A 24,073-nucleotide genomic window follows, 5' to 3' on the forward strand; every position below is an offset into this window, starting at 1 on the left:
GTACAGAGAGTTCCTATGCACCCTTCACCCAGCATTGGTTAATGTTAACCTCTTATATTACCAGAGTAGAATAATCAAACCAGGAAATTCACATTGGTCCAATGCTATTAACTACACTGTAACCTTTATTCTAATTTTGCCAGTTTTCCTTCTAACATCCATTTTCTGGTCCATGATTCAATTCAGGATCCCACATTGAATCCAGTTGTCATGTTTCCAATCTGTGAGAGTGCCACAGTCTTTCATGACCTTAACTTTTGAAGAGGACTAGACTGGTATTTTTCACTCCTCAGTTAGGGTTTGTCTAATGTCTTCTCATCATCAGATTGAGGCTGTACATTTTTGGCAAGATTCCCATAGAAGAGATGTAGAGTCCTTCTCAGTGCACCGTGTCAGGAGGCACATGACGTTAGTATGTTTCCCTGCTGGTGGTTTCCCTTTGCTCGATTGGTTAGGATAAGGTCTATCAGGTGTTTCCACTGTAAAGCTATTACTTTCCCTGTGCCATTAATTAGTGGATGCTTTGGGAAGATACTTTGAGATTATGCAAATATCCTGTTTCCTATCAGATTTTTGTCCATGACTTTTAGTAACCATCAATGGTTCTTCCTTGTAACAATAAATCTGGTGGTGTTTGTCGAATCAAAAATCAACTTCTCCTAATTTTTATGTCCTACTTAAGGCCAAAACCTACGGAGGTGAAAGATAATCTCCCCATCACAGTGACCTTCCCCACATTTTGGGATTGGCCATCTAGTTTAGGCATAGCAAATCCATGGTACCCAACTCATTGTCCCCACCCCTCACCTACTGCAGGAACCAAAGCTGTCTTTCTCACTGCCCTGCAGGAGACCTCGACATTCTCAACACTATTAGGAAAGAAGCCACGGCAGATCAATGAGGACTGTCATGAGAAATGAAACGTATCTCCCCTCCTTGGTCTATGTTGGGTGTTTAGTTTTTCCTAAAAACACTACATCCCTGGAGCATACTGGCTTTGCCAAGTCCCTTGAGAACCCTTAGAGGGTAGCAGATTTAGGGTCCACTAGGGGAAGAGAATTGCACAGGCATCTCCCTTGGGTCTCTGGATTTTTCTTGTTTGGGGCCATTGTTTTGAGTCCCTGGCAGGGGTGTGCTGGTAGATGTTTGTCCATTGTTTTTCCAGAAAGAAAATATGAAGTCCTGGATATATGCAATGTTTTCCAATTTCTGTGGCATTAACACTCCCTTCCTGGTTGATTTCAAGGCACAGCAGCAGAGCTTGTGACAGTATTTCCACCACACAGACACAATAGATGTAAATAACCTCAAGAGGGTAGATAAAAATAAAATGGAGCCAGCTCATCAGGAAGTTTTTGAGTTTTGAGATCTTATTACCTTGGATTTTAATACAGTTTATTTAATTATAGATTTATAACAATTTTTAATAATGGCAGTTATTTAACAGTTGCCTCACAAAATTCCTAAACATTTAATACTCGGTTCTTGTGAGCTGGAAAGAGACAGCTCCAGCTCACTGCCCCGTACAGTGGTGATCAGGAGCCCTGAAGTTCTGGAATTCCCCGCAGGAGCCCCTGAAAGGACAGAAGACACCTTTCTCCAGTCGCTCCAGGAATTCCTATGAGGCCCCGATGCCCTGCAGGGAAGGCCTGCCTCCAGCAGCAGCATCTGCCGCTTCTTGGCAAGCCTACTGTGGAGACTGCAAGGGCTCCAAACCATCTGGCTGCCACCAGGGCTGGCTTGGGGGTTGCCCTCAATACTAATGGGGCTACAGAGTTCTCTCCAGGCTCAGTGCCCGCCTTGCATTCTCCCAGGAAGCCACTTGACCCTGTACTGTCCTTAAAAGAATTATAGGGATGTTTTAGAAGCAGCCTGGAACAGCAGAAAGAGCATATGAGCGAAGCAGAACAGTGAGGGAAGAAGGAAAGCCACGTGCATAGAGTGCAGATTATTTGCCAGGCATAAGGCTGGATGTTTTCACAGGTGCTCTTGTTTACTGCAATTCTGACACACCTGGGAAAAGAGTATCCTCATCACACAGACAGGTTAGAGCAGCCATCCCTAGCCTTTTTGGCACCAGGGACCAGTTTCATGGAAGACAATTTTTTCATGAAACGGATGGTGGGGCAGGTGGTTTTTGGATGATTCAAGTGCATTACATTTACTGCACTTTATTATTACATTACCTCGTAATACCTAATGAAATAATTACACAACTCACCATAATGTGGAATCAGTGGGAGCCCTGAGCTTGTATTCCTGCAACTAGACAGTCCCATCTGGGGGGGATAGGAGACAGTGACAGATCATTAGACATTAGATTCTCATAAGGAGTATGCACCCTAGACTCCTCTCATGTGCAGTTCACAATAGGGTTCGTGTTCCTATGAGAATCTAATGCCGCCGCTGATCTGAAGGAGGTGGAGCTCAGGCGGTAATGCAAGCCATGTGGAATGACTGTAAATACAGATGAAGTTTTACTCACTCTCCAGCTGCTCACCTCCTGCTGTGCAGCCTGGTTCCTAATAGGCCATGGACCCAGGGTTGAGGACCCATTCTGGGGTTGGGAAGTTAGACGACTTCTCAATGTCCCACAGATAATAACAGCAGAGCTAGAATTTATCCCCTGCTCTGCTCACTGCCATAGCCCCAGCATACAAAATAGAGCACATGTTAGGCACTTTCTAAATATTTGTGGAGTGGATACAAGATGCGGTCTGACTTGAAGCCTGTACAGGCTCCTCCAGGGAAATGGTGCAGGTGAAAGCACTGTTAACTGGCGATGTGTAGATGCGGAGTGGGGGGAGGCAAAGTGGTGCATGAGAGGCTGTTGAGTTGGGAATGTCACCTAGCCTCTCTGAGTCTCAGCCTCCTCACCAGTTAAATGGAGATAGTAAGATCTGCCTTGCCACTTTGGCACCAGAAACAAACAACTGTATTGTATAAGAACACACATTGCCGGTTAGAAGGTGCTGGGGAAGTGTGTGGTATACCGTCATCCATAGAAGTTGTGCCATTGGCCTCAGGAGGGCATTTCTAACTCCACGGAAGCCAGAGCAAAACCAAGGGTGAAAACAAAGCAGCCTTACGCACAGCAGAAGGTGCAGCGATCTCATGTATTTCAACCTCAGGTTTGGGGCCTAATTAGCTGCTCTCTGGCATGCACCATAGACAAAAGAATTTCAGCAAGCCTTGTCTCCCTGCATTTTATTTCAAATATGAGGGAGCAGATAGGTTAGAAGAAAACCCTGCTGCTCTTGCAGGGTGGTATTGATTCCTGGGAATTAAATAGTAACGCAAAGAGGCAGTGGCAGCCTCCCTTCCACCCTGCAGCAGGCAAACTGCCTAGGTTTATCAGAGAACCCAGAGCTCAGAGTGGCCACAGGGGATGCACTTCAGAAGAAGGCGCCCAAGCGTAGACTGGCAGGGTGGACTGCTTTCCCACACGCAGGTCAGGGGCAGGACTCCACCAAGAATGCCCTCTAGTCTGGAGGATTCTTGCTTATGCCACAGTCCCCTCCCCTCCCATCGGGATTCTAACAGAGCTAAGATGCTAATGACCTTTGCTGTCCATATCTGATCCTCTTCAAAGGAGAGGCATGAGTGTGTGTGTGTGTGTCTGTGTGTGTGTGTGTGTGTGTAAACACACATGCACCCAAAACCACATGTGCATATCCAACGCATTAGACAAATCATTCATGGGGGGTGGGGGGGGGGCATGTGGAATGGGAGTAGAAGATGGGGATAAAGGGTAAGAAATTGTTAAATAAAATCATAGGGGTCTATTGTTTTGGACTGAGCTCCTGCACTAGGCCCAGATCAAACCAAGATGGAATCACTTGTGCTAAGTGCGACATACTAAAATGGGAACTTTAAGGAAGCAGGAAAATCCCCCAAACAGACCAGTTTTTCTTAAAAACAGAAGGTTCACAGCAACCAGTTGGAAAGGGCACGGTCATTCGAGCTGGCATGATAAAGAAGTCCCCCCTGCTTTAACTCTTACAAGGAAAGTAACCTGAAGTAACCTGATGTTAACCAACCCACATTTTTGTATCATCCCATTTCCTTTTTCCTGCTCAAGCTACCTTACAATAACCAACTGTTTTGCTGTGCCCAAGAGAGCTCCTTCTATCTTTTAGATACGAATGCCTGACTCATGAATCACTAGTAAGAGACAATTAGAACACTAAAATCAATTTGATACAATTTTGTTTTATGACAAAATGCACACTGACATACACACACAGAACAGGGGAGGACGTTGCACAGACCAATGAAGATGATGTGTCATGAACTCGGGAGTGTGATTAATTCAACCTTCTGCACCTGACATCTAAAGAAGGCAAAAAGAAGAATACCCTGCTAGCACTCAGCGCACAAGACCCCAGGGAGAAATCAGGCCCTGCCATTAATTGGAGTGAGACATATTCATTCATTTATTCCTTCCTTCAGATAGCTTCAAGAGCCAGGCATTGTGCTGGGGTGGGCGGGGGTAGAGAAGCAAGATCTCTCTCCTCATAGCACTCTGGTTTCTGCAGGCAGACAGAAAAGTCCACAGAGGGTGACAACACAGGTGCAAGCACAAGCTGCTCCTAGGACCTCAAGAGACGTGGGGAAGAGGATTAGAGAAGGCTTCTCAGGAAAGTGACATTTAACCTGACTTCTGAGGGTAAGGTAGGATTTAGTTAGGCTAAGAGCAAGGTGATGTATTCAGGCATTGTGAACGGCACTCTGCCGCAGTGAGAAGTGAGAGGGTGCTGCACAAGTGAGGAACTGAAAGGATTTTAATGGAACCACAGCATAGACAGTGCAAGTGGGATGGGAGAGAATGAAGCTGAAAGCGTAAACTCTGTGAAGTCGGGGGTATGCCTTGCTCTCTGAGCTTCCCTGAGCTTCCACACTCAAAGCCTCCTGTTACACAGGAGAGAGTAACACAAAATGATTGGTACTGGGATATCAGGGTACACACATGGTTATGAAAACACAGACAAGGAAGTCCCTAATTCTGCCTGGGGGCAGAGGGGAGGGGAAGGAAGAGGGAATGGAATTGAGAAAATCTCAGAAAGGAAGTGTTATCTGAGCTGAACCCAAAACGAGTTTAGGATTCTACCTGCAGAGAAAGATGAGAAATTGGAAGAGCATGCCAAGCAAGAGACACTGCATTAAGCAAAAGCCTCCCAACCAGTGTCTAAGCTGTGAATAAAACTATCAAAACCTGGCCGGGCGCAGTGGCTCACGCCTGTAATCCCAACATTTTGGGAGGTGGAGGTGGGCAGATCACTTAAGGTCAGGAGTTCGGGACCAGCCTGGCCAACATGGTAAAATGCTGTCTCTACTAAAAATACAAAAATTAGCTGGGAGCAGTGGCTGGCACCTGTAATCTCAGCTACTCAACAGGCCGAGGCACAAGAATTGCTTGAGCCCAGGAGGTGAAGGTTGCAGTCAGCTGCGATCGCGCCACTATACTCCAGCCTGGGCAATAGAGTGAGACACTATCTCAAAAAAAAAAAAAAAAAAATCAGAACCCTCAAACCATTCATGACTAATAGAGTACCTTGGTAGCCCCCTGCCCAGGTTTAGCTAATAGACTCAAAGAATTTTTTTAAAAAAGATGATTCTGGGAATTCCCTATGTCCACAATTCAGATACAACCAACACCTTTTCCTCTTGAGAATTAGGAGTCATCTTTACCCACTTTAAGACTGCTAAGCAGAATAGCAAACAACGACTCTCCTTTTTCTTGAGGAATGAAACATAAAAACAAAAACCCCGTCTTAAGAGGGGAAAAACCAACTCCCTCTGGGTCTGAAGCAATATTAAATTTTATCAGTTACTCAGCAGCCAGCAAAGCACAGAACGAAGCAGTGTGAAACCACCCTTCAAAGTAACTGGAGTTGACAACTAAACTTGCTCAGTGAGGGGGAGAAAACGAGTTAATAGAGGAAGAAGTCAGGGCTTTTATCCTTCACCTGAGCTGGTCCCTTTCATATGCTAAAAGGCCAGGAGCAAGCTGGATGAGGGAATTCAACACTATCATTAAAAAAAAATCAACACCCAGGCTAAGGCAGACATCTCCCCCTGAGTCCTACCATAACACCCAGGGTTTCAAAGAATAAGATTGGCCTGCTGCTCTGGGCTGTAATTACCCAAACAATGACAATCTATTGAAGACAAGCATCCTGTCCCATTCCCCAAACACACAACGCCCCCCAAATGGAAGCTTGGCATCCTGCACTATAATTGCTAAATTTCCACATGTGGTTCTACCCTGGGCAATGGCTCCAGTAGGTGGACATAGTTTCTATGCTTGGGTTGGGACAATGGGTTGTTCCATGATGCCAACTAAAAGCCAGTAAAAATGGCTATGCTGTTGTCAGCAGAGAAGGGCCAAACAACCAGGAGAAAAATCCAGAACATTTGCTCTGGGGGCCTTTTTTGTTTTCATCTAGATGTTCAATTTGGAGAAGTTGATATCTGCAGAAAGCAAACAGCACATTCTACAGTCTGATTTTTCAAAGTTGGATCTTTGCATATTCCATGTCCCTTCTATCCCATGAAAATGAATTTGTGAGTACAAATTAATGTGTTTGAAATATTTGCCATGTTATGGTTTATTAAATGCATATTGGAAGATGCTAGATTTTACAGACTGGACAGGGCTCTTAAATTAAGAAGGTGAAGAACTGAGAATGAGCCCAGCTATTCCTCTATTTCCAGTGAATACTAAAGGAAAAAAAAGATAGGTCATATTAGAGCAATGGTTTCTGAGCATGGTCTCTACACTGGTAGCATCAACAGCACCTGGGAACTTGCCAGAAAAATAAGTTACTGGACGCCTGGACCCCACCGTCCAGACTAATGATCAGAAACGTGTTTTAACAGCTCCTCCAGGTTACTGGGGGTGCCTACTCAGGTTTGAGACCTGCTCTACACCTGTGGCTCTTCATACTGGCTGACGGTTAGCATCACCTGGTAATCATCACCTACTCATTGCAATGCCCCACCAACCCCAGACCAATTCAATCAGAATACTTGGGACAGGGGCCTAGGTATTACTGCTTTTGATACAAGATTTTTCTTCTCAGTCACTTTAGGAAGCCGGGGACCCCCAGCCAGTGACGCCCTGCCCAGGCCTCCCTCAGCCCATCTAGCTCACCATCTATGTTATAGCTTGTACCCATATTCAGCGGCTCCCGATCTCTTGTGCCACACCCAAGAAGAATGAGGATACGTGGGACATTGAAGGGTGAGGAGGGTGGAGAATAATTTTCTTGAGCAGTGAAAACAGCTTTCAGTGGGGGAGCACGGGACATGGTGGGGGATGGAGGGGGGACACTGGTTCCCCTACCCCAAGTTTGGATAGTTGTCCCCTCCCTGTCCCTCCCCACACAACTGGGTCTGGGGCCTTTTATGGACTCAGAATGGGGACTGCCAATTGGTTTGTTAGTATGCAAAAAAAAGGTTAAAGTGAAGACACCACTCAAAGGTGGGCATGACAGTGTAGAAAACCAATTAGGAAATTGTAAGTTTATGTAAAATAAGTGAAGGGTGGGGATCAATCAGAGGAAAGTGTGCCAAACGGTAGGACAAGTTCTCAATCCAGTCTGAGGATTTAACATATAGCTTGACTTCCAGGTTTTAAACTGCCTTCGGCTTGGAGATGGGGTTTCACCAGGGACCCACCCCTATCTTCCTACCCATTTCGCTGCCTCCTGCTGGTTTGACTTTTAAAAAGTTCCCCAGGTGGCTTGTAATCCCAGCACTTTGGGAGGCCAAGGCAGGAGGATCACTTGAGGCCAGGGGTTTGAGACCAGCCTGGGCAATATAGTGAGACCCCATCTCTACAAATTAATTGATTAATTAACTAATTAACCAAGTGTGGTGGCTGGTACCTATAGTGGTATCTACTCAGGAGGCAGAAGTAGAAACCTGGCTCCAAAAAAAGGCAATGAGGCAATGTTGAGAGCCACTATATATTAGAATATGAGAAATTTAGGTACTTTTGGGCCTCTGATTTTCAGTTTAGCTCAAAGTAATCATGGCTACTGAATGCCTCCTATTCATTGAAGAAGCTTTTGAGAAGAGAAGAGAGATTTCCATCTTCATGAGCAGGGGAGATGAGATGTGAAGCTCAGCAAAAGCATCAAAATTTGTACCAAATTCAATGGTTATAACAGTATTTAATAACTCACCCAGCAAAGACAGTTGCTCACCCGGAGAAAGGGGTGGGTTAGTCCCCACAGTCAGAATTCATTATAAAAGCACTGCACTCAGAGGCGGGAAAGAGTGACACACACCTCCCACACACCTCAAGTCCAGATGCCACAATCCCCCATGGGGAGCTCAGAGCCTCCCACTCACTTCTTGGCTTTGAACCCCTAAGTACCGAGGGTGTGTAAGACAGCAGCCTCTTCTCACCAGTGTCTGATGTCAGGGAATGTGCAAAATGATGACAGCCTGTCAGGGTAGAGCTCTAGAGGGCCACTCCCCTGGGATGGGCAGAGCCTCAGCATCCTGCTTCACAAATAACTGTGAACTGGGCCCATCCCTCTACCAAACCAGGAACTTGACAATTAGCACATTATAACTGGGTCCCTCAAACTGGGGGCCACTGGCATATTCCCAAGGACCCACACTTTTTCCCCATTAAAAGGGATCTGAGCATTACTAAAATGTAAAAAACATTGTGGATTGGCTTTTCAACAGAAAGAGGCAATTTTTTTTTTTAAGAGAGAGAGTCAGGATCGTTCTGTCACTTGGGCTGAAGTGCAGTGGCAAGATCATAGCTCACGGAAACCTTGAACTCCCGGGCTCAAGGAATCCCCTCACCTCAGCCTCTCGAGCAGCTAGGACTATGGGTACACGTCGCCACACCTGGCAAATTTCTTTTCTTTCCTTTTTTTTTTTTTTTTTTTTTTTTTGTAGAGACAGAGGTCTTGCGATATTGCCCAGGCTGGTCTCAAACTCCTGGCCTCAAGTAATCCTCCTCCCTGGGCCACCCAAAATGCAGGAATCACAGGCATGATCAACCTCCCTGGCTGAGGCAACATTACATAGGATGTTACCACAGAAATAGTAGACAAACCCTCATGTTTCTACACTATGAGTAAGACTGAAATCTCCCTTTAAAAAGACAATTTTTAAAAAGATCAAATAGCTAAGACTGGAACCAGCTCAACAGCTGGCTACTGAATGTCCTTATAGAAACATCATCACCCTAACATCATCATCTGAATGAATCTTGAATATCTAAACTCTTGGTTATTATACTGTCTTTCCATTAAATGAGGTAGGAGTAGAAAGAAAAAGACCATGCCTTTGTATCCCCTATGCCTGTGATTACACAGAGTCTGAATCAGACTGACCTGCGTTTGAATTTTGACCCTGACATTTATTTGCTCTATTTATTTGGCCTCGAATGCTAATGAAGTCTATGAATTTCAGGTTTTTCATCTCTAAAATGGGATAATAAGCCTTAGTATCTAGGATCAGAGTGAGCAGAGAGAATGCGCAGATTGCATTTAGCACAGTGCCTAGAAACCAACAAATAGAGATATGATCATTAATTATTCACCACTGAACACTAGCTGAAGCTTCACCTCCTTTGTGTAGGCTTCCTTGACAAAATGCTTATGTGCGCACGCACACGCGCACACACACACACACACACACACACACTTTGTAGCTCTTGTACCCCAAATATGCATCTAGATTTTAGCCATTATATATTGGGGATAGGTTTTCTTGTTCCCAGTGCCTAGCGCACACCGGCTATGTCATATGTATTAATATTTCTGCATGAATGAATGAAGCAGGCTATGCATATGTAGTAATAAGACAAGAAGCGGCTTAATTGGGATGGTAAGTGTAGAAAGGAAGAGACAAGAGAGACGGTATGCAAGGAAATTGATCATAATGGTTGACTATGGATCTGACCAGTAAAGGAACATTGCTCTGCGGAGTTTTCGAATTACAGTCAATAATAGACACAGTTCATTCAGAAAGCTCTTCTCTGAGGATGTTCTAGGGAGGAGAGAGAAAGGGGCAATGCTCACACAAATGCTTAGAAAAAAATGTATTGGTTGTTTGGGTCTATGTAGTCGTCTGAAGCCAGTCCCATCTAAGGACTGAGTACCTCCTGGACATTACTTAAGGACAAAGAGGAGCTGCCAGAGGAACCTGGGTCAGATCAAGCACCCTCCCTTCCATCTTCCAATGCTTAAGAATTCCAGGCCTGGGTCTAATCACTACCTCTCAGTCTTCACCACCCCATCTGGCTTATCTTCTGTAGATTCAGCCCTTTGGAAGCCCTCCACTTACTCCCACTGAGACTTTCCTTTGGTTTCCATCCCCGGCTAATCTCTGAATGACGTCTACAAAATACACAATGACTTCACGGCCACAGGCATCTCCCTACCACCATCCTACTCCACACCCTACCTCTGGAATCTGAGCCCTGGCAATCTGCTCATCCAGGAAGAGGCTTAATCATTTTTATCATTTCAGAAGGTAACTGAAGAAACAAAACCCAAGTAAATCAGCTAAGAAAGCAGACACGAGAGTTTTCTTGTCTGTCTAGGCATAGGAAACTCCTCCTCCCACCCCTGCAAACTAGGGCGTGAGTACATGAACAAGCCATCTTAAAAGGCTGCAATAATGTCTATACCCACATTCTGAGAAAGCCTGGCCAACCAGACACACAGTGACAAAATGCTACATGATTAACTCCAGTCCCCTAGCCATCCTTCACAGCAATGGGGGTTAGTCACAGGACAAGTAGGCCTGCTGAGCAAGCCGTTGACTTTTATCTTTAGACTCCAGCTGCTATCCATCAGCATCAATATTTCACAATTTAATCAACTTAGCCCTAGTCTGAGTCCAGGATATCTACATCATCAGGAGGACTCACCGCATCCTGGTAGCTAAGGACTTCCAAGATGCTGTTGAGCAATTCAACGCAGGACTTCTTCTCCATGCCCTGGTGTTGCATGTCATCCTTCTGCTCCAGCAGCTCCTTCAGCTCTTTGGTGATGACAGGAAGCAGAATGTCCCGGCATTCTGGAATAAAGACAGTTCAGAGGAATGCAGAATTCCTCATTTTTTAGTTTCTTTTCTTTCATATATGCATACAATTTTTCACTAAATAAACAGTTCATGAAGACATTCTCCTTGTAAAAAATTAAAATATTAAAGATTAGGTTAAGATTTCCTGAGAACATCATTCACAATTCTAGTCCCTTTTCTAACCCTTCCTACCCAGAGGCAACCAGTTATTTTATTCTGTATATTCCAGCATATTCTATATATTTTATATATACACATACATATAAAAATGTGCCATATAAAATATCTAGTGTTATTTTAACTTTGCATTTCATTTAAATCATATACTGTGACTATAAACTTCCAAGATCCTTTTATATGATTTTACTTATGTGTTTATCAGTATAAAACATATAGTTATTTTGGCTTTGTTTCCATTTTATACAAGGGGACCATGATGTATATATTACTCTGAACCTTGATTTTTTTTCATTCACTAATATTTCTTGGAGCACTTTCTGTATTATCACATTTAGGGACCAACTTAGTTATTTTTAACTGTTTTATAGCACTCTTTATTATGGATGTATTTTTCTATTCAGCCATACCTGTACTACTGGACATTTTTCTCTGGTACAGACAATACAAAATGAACAACCTTCCACTTGCATCCTTCTGCATATTGCTTTCATTTACCAGCCTGGCCAACATGGCGAAAACCCGTCTCTACTAGAAATACTAAAATTAGTTGGGCATGGTGGCATGCGCCTGTAATCCCAGCTCTTTGGGAGGCTGAGGCAGGAGAATCGCTTGAACCCAGGAAGTGGAGGTTGCAGTGAGCTGAGATGGTGCCACTGTACTCCAGCCTGGGTAACAGAGACTCCATCTCAAAAAAAAAGAAATTAAAACTTTTGCAGAGAAGGGTATGTCCCTTGACATTGCTGTTTCAGGGAAATTTCTGGAAGGTTCTGAAGCCCTTCGCAACTTTGTCTCCATATTTCCCTTGAAAACAGAAAACCTTGAGGAAAAAAAAAAATCCAAAAATGTGTCAAGCTGCCCCCACTCAGATGCTGCTTGAGCTGCAATATGAATCATACACACCAGGATTTCATTTTCAATCTAACAAATAGATGTTGGACATCTTTAATGTGGAAGATACTCTCCTTATCGAGGTACAGAGATAAGATGTGGTTCTGCCCGTTAAGTACTTAAAAACTGACAGAGGTGATTACAGAAAAAAAAAGCAAAACCAATGAACAATGGCAGAAATTAGAATAAGACAAAGGTCAGAAGAGGTAGAGGACATCTCTTATTCTGTCAGCCCAAGAGCTACACCCACTCCTTCTGGCACAGCACCCTGACTGTACATGGGGGAGCCATACTGTCATGGGCTATAATCCTGAGAAGCTGTCATAGGCTCCCTGCCTTCCCCTGGGGAAGGGCTGGACACCTGGCCCCAATTAGGATGGCCTCCTGAAATCTGAAACTTGAGGGAACGTTCATAATGATAACTGCCAACGGTACTAACACACAGTATTCTGAGTGCTTACAATGTGCTAGGCACTGTTGCAAGTGTCTTGCATGAATCATCTCAGTAAATTCTCCTAGTGACTAAGGGAGGTAGACACTATTATTTCCCCATTTTGCCGACGAGGAAACAAAGGGTTAGTAAGTGGTAAATCCAGCCTGACTACAGAGACTGTGCTCTTTAGCACTACATGAAATGTGCAGTCTTGGCTGGGCATGGTGGCTCACGCCTGTAATCTCAGCACTTTGGGAGGCTGAGGCAGGTGGATCACTTGAGGTCAGGAGTGTGAGACCAGCCTGGCCAATATGGTGAAACCCCAAGTCTACTAAGAAAAAAACAAAAAACAAAAAAACAAAAAACCCAAAAGTATCTGGGTGTGGTGACAGGCACCTGTAATCCCAGCAACTCAGGAGGCTGAGGCAGGAGAATAGCTTAAGCCAGGCGGAAGCTTAAACCAGGGAGGCAGAAATTGCAGTGAGCCAAGGTCACACCACTGCACTCCAGCCTGGGCAACAGAGCAAGACTCTATCTCAAAAAAAAAAAAAAAAAAAAAAGAAAGAAAAGAAAAAAGAAAAAGAAAAAGAAAAAAGAAATGTGTAGTCTCTTGGGCTCCGCTTTCATCACAGAAGTGCCCCAAGGAGGCTGCCCAGGGGTGCATGCTGAGTCCCCTCTCCCTCCAAGATTCTGAGTCTCTCCTCTCCGATAACTAGTTCCTCAGCATTTCCTCTGATTCTATGTGTTATTCCCTTTCTTCTAAATACATTTGTTTTTACTTAAATTTACCAGAGTAGGATTCTGTTGCTTGAAACCAAAGAGTCCCAACTTATAGAGTCACAAAATGTATTGAATGCTTCAGAAGCCCTCTCATGAGCTCTGGTCAGAAGGTTCATAGAAGACTTTATAGGATCTAATGGAGTATATCCCTTCTCTCAGAGCCAAATCTCAGTTTTTAATTAAATTCCAATAAGTGTAATTAATGTTTATTCATCCCACTAAAGATTAAGCTCCATGACAGCTGAACTAATATTCAAGTGCCTGATACAGTACCTGGTTCATAGGAGTGAGTCAGTAAATCTTGGCTGAATGAATGGAGGAGGTGGCATTTGAGACAGTCTGTGACAAGTGGATAATATTGCAATAGGAAGAGTGAGGATTTAGGGAAGACTTGGTGGTTTAGAGAACATAAATCTAGGGTTATATTCTCTCGGAAGGAGAATAATGAAAGATAACACTTAAAAGAAGTGTTCTTAATTGCAACAGAAATGTCAGTTCTATGGAAACAAAATTATAGATGACAAAAATTTTGATGCTGCTTTGCTTAAAATTGTAGATAAAATCATAGGCCACAGCTTTAATGACACTTTATAAGAAATTTGGACTGAAGATATTGTTGGGGCTGGGCATGGTAGCTCACACCTATAATTGCAGCACTTTGGGAGGTGGAGGCAGTAGGATAACTTGAGCCCAGGAGTTCAAGACCAGCCTGGGCAACATAGGAAGACCCCATCTCTACCAAAAATTTAAAAATTAGCTGGGCATAGTGATGCATGCCTGTAGTCCCAGCTACTCAGGAGGCTGAGGTGAGACGATCAGACCCCAGGAAGTAAAGGCTGCAGTTAGCCATGATCACACCGCTACACACCAGCCTGGGCGACAGAGTGAGACCCTGTCTCAAAAGAAAAAAAAAAACCAACTAGTTGGCCTAAGGACTTTTGAGAGTACAATACATTGATTAGCCACTACCATTTGTTTAGAAAGATAAGGGAGAAAGTTGGAGAAAATATATCTATTACTTTATCAATTACCCTATTACTTAAGTTAAATATTTAGTCCATATCTTGCCATCATAAAGTTGAGATTTTCATCCAGATGTATTTATTAAGCAGGGTAAAAAAATGTCTTACAATATTCATTAAAAAGTTTATTTTAAAAGTTATCTTCTCTTTTTTCTTTTGCCTGGCTGAAAGTTATCTTCAAAAGGATGTGAACTTGTAACTTTGCAATGTTTCGTTTGCTAGAGGGAAATTAAGTGTTGAAATTCTTGCTGTAGAAAAACTAGGTAAGTTCATCTGAAGTGGTAAATGCTTTGTCATTGGGAGACGAATAACTTCCCTAACTTAATGATACTTAGCTTCCCAATTATGCCTTCATTGATGTGATAATTAAGCCCAGCCAGAAGATAAAAATTGTGCATTATCTTATTAAGTTAGATAAAGGTGGTAAAGTCTTCCTCTTTGAAAAGTAAAAAAAGAGATTCTAGAAAAGGAGATTTAAAATACAACAGAAAGTCTTCTTTTTCCACAGTTCTTTGGGTAAAAGGGAGTCACAAAAAGATGTGCCTTCAGGAAATCTGTGTCACTGCAGTGAAGATGCCATGGTGATGACAATCCAGGTGATGACAATGAGTATAAGAGTGCCTGGGTTGTCCCCTAGATTCCTAGCTTCTGACATACGTATTTGGATTCTGCTGAAGCTAAAGATTTGATAAGCCCTTGAAGCAAGGTAGTAAGAAACAAATCAAGCGTGGTCAATCGTCTTGAGCTTAAAGTACAAGACGACAATGTTTTAAAGCTTAAAATAGCTTTTTGTGACTCAAGATTAAAAATTATTTAAAACTCTCTCCACCTGTAAAATGAGGTCAGTAGGACCTATAGGAAGGAACTATGTAAAGGCAGATCAAGAGCTAACCCATTCACACATTTAACTGACTCTTTCAGTCAGTCATTCTACACATTTATTGAAGGCTTACTATGTGCCAATCACTATTCTAGGGTGGAAAGGAATGACCAGGGGTTAACTACCCATCACTGCACAGAGCCAACAGAGATAAAAAGCAGACTTGAGCAGACAGGAAAAACATTTAGTACCTTTATATCTTAGGAGTGGCAACCTATTAGGAGTGGTCATAAAACAGCTGTGGAATAACTGAGGTCAGGGTTTTCCTTAAAACGTCATTCTGTTAGCACTCTAGTTGAGATACCTCACATAAATCCCATTACTAAGATATGAATCCAAGGAAAAAGCCACTTGGGAGATTTTAGATATGAAAGATCTCCTTGGGAAGTCACCAGACTTTAAATCCTACTTAAAATTGAACTAAGCTAGTAGATTTTTCATGGGAAAGTCTGGCAGTAAGTTCTCCATTCCTAGAAGTATACAAGTAGTAGGTTGCTGTCTACAGATAGGCACAAGGAAGAGGTAAAGTATCAGATGAAGGGATGAACTGAATGATTAAGGCCACATGCAAAATTCTAGGATTCTATAAAACATAGGTTCCAAGGAAGTTGCAGGAGGAAGGATATATTTGCTAGGTGTAAAGACAGCCGGTGTTTGCCTTGCTCACAAAGTACTGAGGCTGTGGGAGCTGCAGACCAGGCACTAGGAGAAGCAATGGTTTATCAACCTGAAAGGCAGCTGCTTTACAGATTCTCAAAACCAGCATCCCCATAAGACGGAGGCTCATGGTGTGGAGAGTCAGCAAGATTTTCACTGAAGAGACCATTAATAACATGGCCGTTTTTCAGAAGGTACTCTGCCTTCTCTTTAACCATGATTTCTCAGAAATGTCTGGCTCCTGTTTGTAGATGAAATAATTTTTCTCATTTGTAATTGGAGCTGTGAAATTATATTAGTCGTAAAGCTTCAGGAAGCAGCATTTCCAAATTGCTGCCTGATTGTCAAGCCAACAAACACAAATGGTTTCGAAGATAAATAGTGCAAACCCTGAAATAAATCTTCATAGGCAGAGGTAATGAATGTCAGAGACCTGCGCACCCAGGCTGGGTTCCCGCGCCTTAGGTATCAAATGTCTGACAAAGGCTGGGAGACTTGCCACCAAGTGACAAGTCCAAATTATAATTCAGACCAGCCATGGGGGAATCTGCAGAACTACTCAACTCCTTGGGTTTTAATTGAAAGGGTTTTCTTTGTCCAAGTGACTGCAGAGAGGAAAATGCGGTATTTCTGGGTTCTGGGTCCTCCCTTACGAAAGTTTTGTCATGTGGCAGTCAGTGCTACCTACCTGAATGCAAAGCCCTCTTGAAGTGTGGTGTGCTTTTGCAATTATTTGATGGCTCAGGGACACTTCGAATAAGAGGACCCTTTTCTTCACCTGCCCCTCGCCAGTATAAGCCCCATTGGAAGAACTAAATGAGAATTCTTTGTCACTTTGGAAAACCACCTTGAGGTGCATCCAGCCAAAATCACATCTGCGACCACAGCCACAATCCAGCTCCAGAAGAAAACACTTCTAAAAACCATATCTGAATTGACCCGCTTCCCCACAAGTCTGTTCTTTCTCCTTTGCTGTCTCTCAAGAGTGAGGACACCCCCAGTCACACAGTCAACCAAGCAAAGAAATCATCTTTGAGTTCTTCTTCTCTTTACATCAGCATCTAATCCATCATGAAGTTATGTCCATTCTACCCTCAAGCCGACTTCCTTCATGTTCTGTGTCAAGTCTCCTAACCGCCCTCCCTGCTCCCTGCACAGGAGTCCCTTGTGGTCAGGAAATTCTTCAGTAACTTCCTATTGCCCTCAGAATGAGTTTTCTCAACTCTCTGGCATGGCTGGAGGCCATCTGTGAGCAAGCTTTTCCCTTAACTCATCGTGGGCGCTCACCACTTGCCACTCCTCCACCTCCCTCTCTCTGTTCCAACCACAAACTCTCTCCTTCTCCTGAATTTTTGCATGTTACTTTCTTTGCCTAGAATGCTCTTGTCCCAGCCATCTTCTCCTGCTGACTCCTTCCCTTCTAGCTGTTAACTTAGATGTCAAATCCTCTAGGATGATTTTCCTGACACCCCACCTCTGCCTTGGGTGACTCTTCTTCATTCCTATAGCACCCAGAATATATTTTGATATATTTCCATCTTACCATTTATCACACGATATGGTCATTGTCTATGTAACAGGAAAACCAGCGAGATTCTTGCTGTCAGCCCATAAATGAAAGTAAGGCCCAAGCTGTAGTTGGGGTACACCATCATCCTTCCAGGTTTTTTGAGAGGTACCAGTTCAGGACCAGCCCTACACCAACCCATATGCACTCACCCAGAACTAACAGAAGGTCAGCAGTGGCCTTTGGATATAATGCAATTTCCGTGGGATACGCCATTACCCCTCTCCTCCATGAAACTCATGTTGAGAGAAGGAGAACCCAAAGAGTCACTCATAAAACATAAGACAAAACGGACACTATATCCCTGCTAGGGAAATGCTTGCCGATCTGTGAACCTAGGTACATCCTGGCCCCACCATCAGAATACAGATTTTAGGACATTCTAGAGTGTAGTGACTGTACTTCTCTAGCCCCTCTCTTACTGTTGGGGAAGAAGGTTAAACAAGCAATGCATCTGTGACGGGGCTCAGTCACATCCTCAGCATGAGTGCCCATGTTTCTAAGCCTGACTGTGGCAGCCCGCACTTGGAATCTCATTCCACTCATAACCAGCCCCTGACTTTGTCACCAGCACGGGTGAATCGACTCGTCAATCCTGTTCCATTTTTCACAGACTTTAAGGTGAAACTCATTCGGCTTTGGCCAAGTTCCTATTGACCGAACGTCGAATTCCCCTCAGCTCAACTCTCTCGGAGGACTGGCAATGTTGAAGGGGTGGGGGAGGCTCTAGATGTCACAGCTCACCCTGCCCTCCCCCTGTAATTGAAACCCAAAATTCTCCCAGGCAGGACTGGCCAGTGTAAACCCAGCTCTGCTCTGCCAGGCTGCTTTTCTTCTGTTTCGTTTGCAAGCATTTGCAGATGTTGAAAGCCGCTTGGTTGGATCAACTGGACACAAAGGGAGATCTCCATAGACATGATTCTAGTCTGACAGTTAGCAATTTGTTCTCACAACCTCCCTTCTCCAGCCAGCATATCATGAAGAAAACTGATTCCGCCCACTGGGAAATCAATAACTACCCACAAATTTCATATTCCAGATCAGGTTACAAGCCTTTTACAACTTCACTAGCATTTTCCCCCAACGCATTCTTCAGCAGCTCCCCATGAGTCACTTGCCTCACCCGCCCCGAAACACACCTCATTACAACACCCAGAATCACCACCCACAGCCCTCTGGCAGCCTCCGGCGCCATCTATGTCTCCAATTTATGAACCCCTCAGGGGCCAAAATATATCTCCCAGCTAAACAAACACAGCCTATTTAGAAAAGTTAGAAATCAGCACCGGGTTAAAATTCTCTCCAGGTATCTTAGAAGGGAGAAAATACAGTTAGGTGGTAAATCCTCAAGGAAAAACGTACTTCCAGAACTTTATACTAGATATCCATCAAAAGTCCAAACCAAGCTCTTGCTTTTACCATATATCCTTTATATTGAACGTAAAAAGTGATTTTGCACTAAACCTAATAAGCAAATACCCTATAAGTTGGCTCATGCTATTTAGAAGCACAGAGGAAGCAGGGAGGGTGGACTGACATGTAACTGATGGAACTGTTACTGTATATGTGTGTGTAGAGATGGGGTCTTGGTATGTTGCCCAGGCTGGTCTCAAAATTCTGGGCTTAAGCAATCCACACACCTTGGCCTCCCAAATTAAAGAACTTTTTTTTTTTTTTTTTTTTTTTTGTTGAGACGGAGTCTCGCTCTGTCACCCAGGCTGGAGTGCAGTGGCATGATCTCTGCTCACTTAAAGCTCCGCCTCCCAGGTTCATGCCATTCTCCTGCCTCAGCCTCCTAAGTAGCTGGAACTACAGGCACCTGCCACCGCGCCCAGCTAATTTTTTGTATTTTTAGTAGAGACGGGGTTTCACCGTGTTAACCAGGATGGTCTCAATCTCCTGACCTCGTGATCCGCCCGCCTCAGCCTCCCAAAGTGCTAGGATTACAGACATGAGCCACTGTGCCCGGCCAAAGTAAAGAACTTTTAACAGGATGTGAATATGTTTATATCCAAAAAAGTCACACTGATTATAAATATAATTTGAAAGCTCTGAGAGTCGACATGCAATATATTTACATCCTTAAACATGTATGTTTAAATATATACACATATATATGCATACACACATAGTCAATACTCACTGTTCTCATGGATATTATATTCTAGTAAAGTGCTATAATTAATTAAATAAACAAGATAATAGTTGTCTTAGGTTAGATACTCCAGAAGCAAACCCTAACATGAAGTTTGGGTGAAGAGGACTTATTAGGAGATGTTCCAGAAAAATATGCAAGAGGAGTGGGGAAGTGGAGGGAAGGAGGCCAAGCCGAGTATAAAAATCAAGCAAGCCTCACAAAAGGTAACTTTTGAGCTCAACCCTATGAGGAGTTCTGGAGACAGTGTAGACTCCAGGGGTGATGAACCTGGAATGTTCAGACCCAGGGGGTGGACAGCGCTTTGGGTGGTTCCAGTCGCCGGGAAAAGTAGGGTCCTGCAGCCCGAGGGCAGCCCTGGGAGGCAGGTGCTGGAGTTGGGGGCCATGAGAGCTGATGTTACAACAATGGGCACTGATAACTACCAGCAAGGAAATTAACCAGGTGACAGGATGAAGAGAATCTAGGGGCCTGTGAAGACCACTTCATACAGTGCAGTCAAGGAAGACCTGGCTGAGCCGGACACGCTTAAGCTGAGACCTGAAGGGGGAGAAGGCAGCTGCATGCACTGGTCTCAGGGACGCACACTTGCAGAGGAAACGGCATGGAAAGGCCCTGCGGTGGAAATCTGCAGAACTTGGAGGAATGATGTGGACACAAGTGTGGCTGGATTGCAGGAAACAGGGGTTTAATGTGAGGTGATAAATTTGGAGAAGTTGCCAGGGCCACGTCTCATCAGGCCCTGGGGCCCATGGTAAAAAGTTTGATACCTGGGTAGTGATAAACACTTTTCATTTTTGTGTTTTTAATGGTGGGCCTAGAGAGGAAGGTGGGAAAACACTGAGGAGGCTTTCTGTAGAGGTAAAGAAGGGGTCTCGTATTTATCGCATGCTCACTACCAGACTTTCTCTCTATGAAGTATATCATTATACCTATTTTACACATGAGAGAACTGAAGCTAGAGAGGTTCAGTAACTTGCCTAAAATCATACAGCTAGTAAGCAGAGCTGCATTAAGCTCAGGAAATATGATTCCAGAGCCCATATTCATACCTATTAAACTATCCTGCTTCCTTACTATAACAGTGCAGGGGAGAGAAGACGAAAGCTCGATTCATTTGCAGCAGTAGAGACGAGGGTGCAAGTACAGAGGGAAGTCGATGAACATGGGTTATTTTTTGAAGGCAGAGTCGACGTGACCTGCTGATGGATTAGATGTGCTACATACCTGTGTAAGCATATGCATTTTGGAGCATTTGAGTGAGACAGCAATAGATTCATTTTAGGGTTTATCAAATTAGGGTGTAATCATAGAGACCATTTCCTGGCCTCAACTAGCAAGTAATGAAAGACTCCCATCAACGTCTCTCCGATGGCGGGAAATGGCCACTGAGATAGCCTATAATCACGCCTTCTGAAAGCTATTAGGACATAAATACTGTGTTCTGAAAGGTACTTGTACCCTTAGTTACCCCACTACACTCGCCCGCAACTGCTGGCTGGCCTCCTCATTGCTAGGTTGCTCATTAAATCCAGCTCCTCAGAAAGTGCTTTTGGAAAAATAAAAAGCCAATCCAGCTCCTTAGAAAGTGCTTTTAGAAAAATAAAAATGCAGATATGGCCAACTGAATTTGGACCCAATATTTGATTTGTTTCCTAATGCTGAGAATGATTGCATTTGCAGTGCCACAGCAGATGAATGCAGTTTGGCCTGTTGGAAGACTGTGCACCCACCTCTTCATCCTGCTGATGAAAGGAGCAGCAAATAAAAAAGCTTCTGGCTGCCCAAGCTGCCTCTCTACTGGATAATCTTGACAGTCTTTAAAGAAGGATTCCTAGCTGGGTGCTGGGCATGCACCTGCAGTCCCAGCTACTCGGGACACTGAGATGGAAGGATTGCTTCAGCCCAGGAGTTCAAGGCCAGCCTGGGCAACATAACAAGACCCTCATCTTTAAAATACATATATGTATGTGTGTGTATACATATATATATGCACACACACATATATATACATACATATACATGTATACATATATATAAAATATATATATATACACACACACACTACATAAATAAAGCAAGATTTTTAGGAAAGTGCTCTACTTCAAATTCATGCGAGAGGAAAAATGAGTCCAGTAATGTTGTGACTATGAAGATCTGTGTCTCACATCCTTTGACACCATTTCCAATTCAGTGACATCTGAATTCACATTGATTTATAAGTGCTCAGGACACCTATCAGATTGGTCAGCACCTCCCACACCCTTCCGGGGCTATCATCCCTGACCCACTGTCTCTCATTTGCATCACACCATAGAGAATCCCTTATTCCCTCATGCCAGTCCCCTCTAGAGACTCATAGAATTCCATGGCTTCATGACTCTCAATCTCTACTTAACCAGGAACTCCTACACTTTTATCTCTTTATTGGCTAGTCCATGGTCACATACTCAAATACAGTCTTCTCAGCAGCCACGGTCACTATAACATTTTTTTTTAAAGGGACAGAAATTATTGGCATGAAGGGGAGTGGGAGAGTGGAATATTAATTGTGAGAGATATGCAATGTACATTGAACTCCTGCTGGATTCTAGGCATCATACTAAGAATTTATTTGATCCTTACCAAAACCTATTCAACAGATTGTCCCCATTTTACAGATGAGAAAATAGGAGCTCCATGCAGCTCACCCAGCTAGTGTGTCTCCAACAGAGGCAAGGCCCCAGCACGGACCTGTCTGACTCCAATGCCAGTGTTATTCCAGCCCCACTCACTCCGGCTCATGAGTGCAGAGCAATTATTACCAATTCCTAGATTCTGCTAGCTTGAGGCAGCCACCCTTTGAGTTTGTTAACTCCGTTAAGTTGGCCTTAAATAGAAAATCCAAGACTTGGATTGTGTGGTCTGTTTAATGATTGATTGATGTTTGTTGTGGTTTTATAAGTTACAGTCCCAGAGGACTGAAAACAAATCTCAGTCCTAGAACCTCAGAATTAAACAATAATGAGCATTAGTCAACTCAGTGGTTAAGTCTTTAGTCCAGTCATTCACTTCTTCCGTTTTTTTATTCAACTATAGTCGGTTGGCTTTCCCCATCACATTGCAGTTAGCTAGCAAACAGCAATCATGACTTCAAGCCATTTGCTACCTTTTCCTCATTAGACAGTGAGAGCCTGAGGTGAGATATCCAATCTCAGTCAAGTCATGTCTCCTACAGTTCCTAGCACAATGCCGTTATCCAGTAGGATCTTTATAAGTGTCAGATGAATGAGTGAGTGTTTGCTGAAGGCAAATAAGGAGCCTGTATTTAGGGCAACTCACAGAATCAGAACCCTGTTTAGTGTTGGATTGGTCAATATTCATTATTCTGTGCCATCCTTGAGGAAACTAGGTGGTAGCAGCTGGGGGTGGGATGGGAGGTGTAGAAGGAGAACTGCATGTGTGTTTCTTTACCTTCACCACCTCCCCTGAGCCATTTTACCTAATCATAGAGGAAGGCATGGCATAGTAAGTAGAGCTTTAGGTTAAAGGTTTGGAGGCCTGGGTTTGAATCCCAGCCTTACTACCACCAGGCTGTGTGTAACCTTGGATGAGCCATTTCACTTCTCTCCCTCCAAAAATGGAGATGAGAATAACTCTTTCATAAGAAGATCAAAGTAAAACATGATACAAATTCAGTTGCAGTTATTAAGTGCAATGAGGCATTGGAATCCAATGCTACGCAGAAGTTTTTCAGTCCAAAGGAGAGCGTGTTAAAGCTTCAGTTTCCTTCCACAGTTGCTAACTTATAAATTTTACAAATGCCTGGTCCAGACAGGCTGGAATAAAGTGGACTTAAAGCTATTATCTGCATCATTCAAACAAACTACACTTTTGTCTGAATACCAAACTCAGAGAATTGAGTTCTAAGAGGTGGGTATAAATTGAAATAATTGGGATATATGCCTCAGATTTCCATTTTCCCTTTTGTATGTGGACAGACCAATGGAGGGCTCAGGCAAGCGTTCTCTGAATGTCCTTTTTAATTTGTTTGCAACTTAGAATAATAATACCACTTACTGACAACCCTCAAGCCGCACATGAACAATCCTATATCGCCGCCATCACAAAACTTACAAATACCAAAAAGAACAAAAGCCAACAGCAATATTTTGAATCAATATGAGCAGCTAGCATTCCATTTCTGGGAAAATCATGCATTAAAAGCCTCTTGTTTACATTTTAAGGCTAACAGAGGGGCGCTTCATTTCAGAGAATTAAATGAGAAAATTGTCCTGGATTCAAGCAATAGCAAAATGGAATGGTTGTGTAATTGTTTCCAATCATCATCCGAGTCTCCTTTTCCCTTACCTTCCCCATATCAGCTCCAAAGAAGAGGAGGCTGGGGCTCCTCTCATTTACAGCTCCACAGATTTAAAACCCAGTGTTGTTTATTACAAAAGGAAAA

General features: G+C 43.5%; 1 protein-coding gene across 1 annotated transcript in view; it reads right to left on the reverse strand.

Moving 5' to 3' along the window:
• The window catches only part of DOCK2 (dedicator of cytokinesis 2), a 448,837-nt gene that overhangs the window by 265,611 nt on the left and 159,153 nt on the right, over window positions 1-24,073 (reverse strand). The window contains exon 26 of the mRNA XM_003268643.2: window positions 10,910-11,058. Coding sequence (XP_003268691.1) covers window positions 10,910-11,058 — 149 coding nt within the window. The remainder of the gene's footprint in view (window positions 1-10,909; window positions 11,059-24,073) is intronic.

This window comes from Nomascus leucogenys, chromosome 2 (assembly GCF_006542625.1).
Source record: "Nomascus leucogenys isolate Asia chromosome 2, Asia_NLE_v1, whole genome shotgun sequence".
NCBI lineage: Eukaryota > Metazoa > Chordata > Mammalia > Primates > Hylobatidae > Nomascus > Nomascus leucogenys.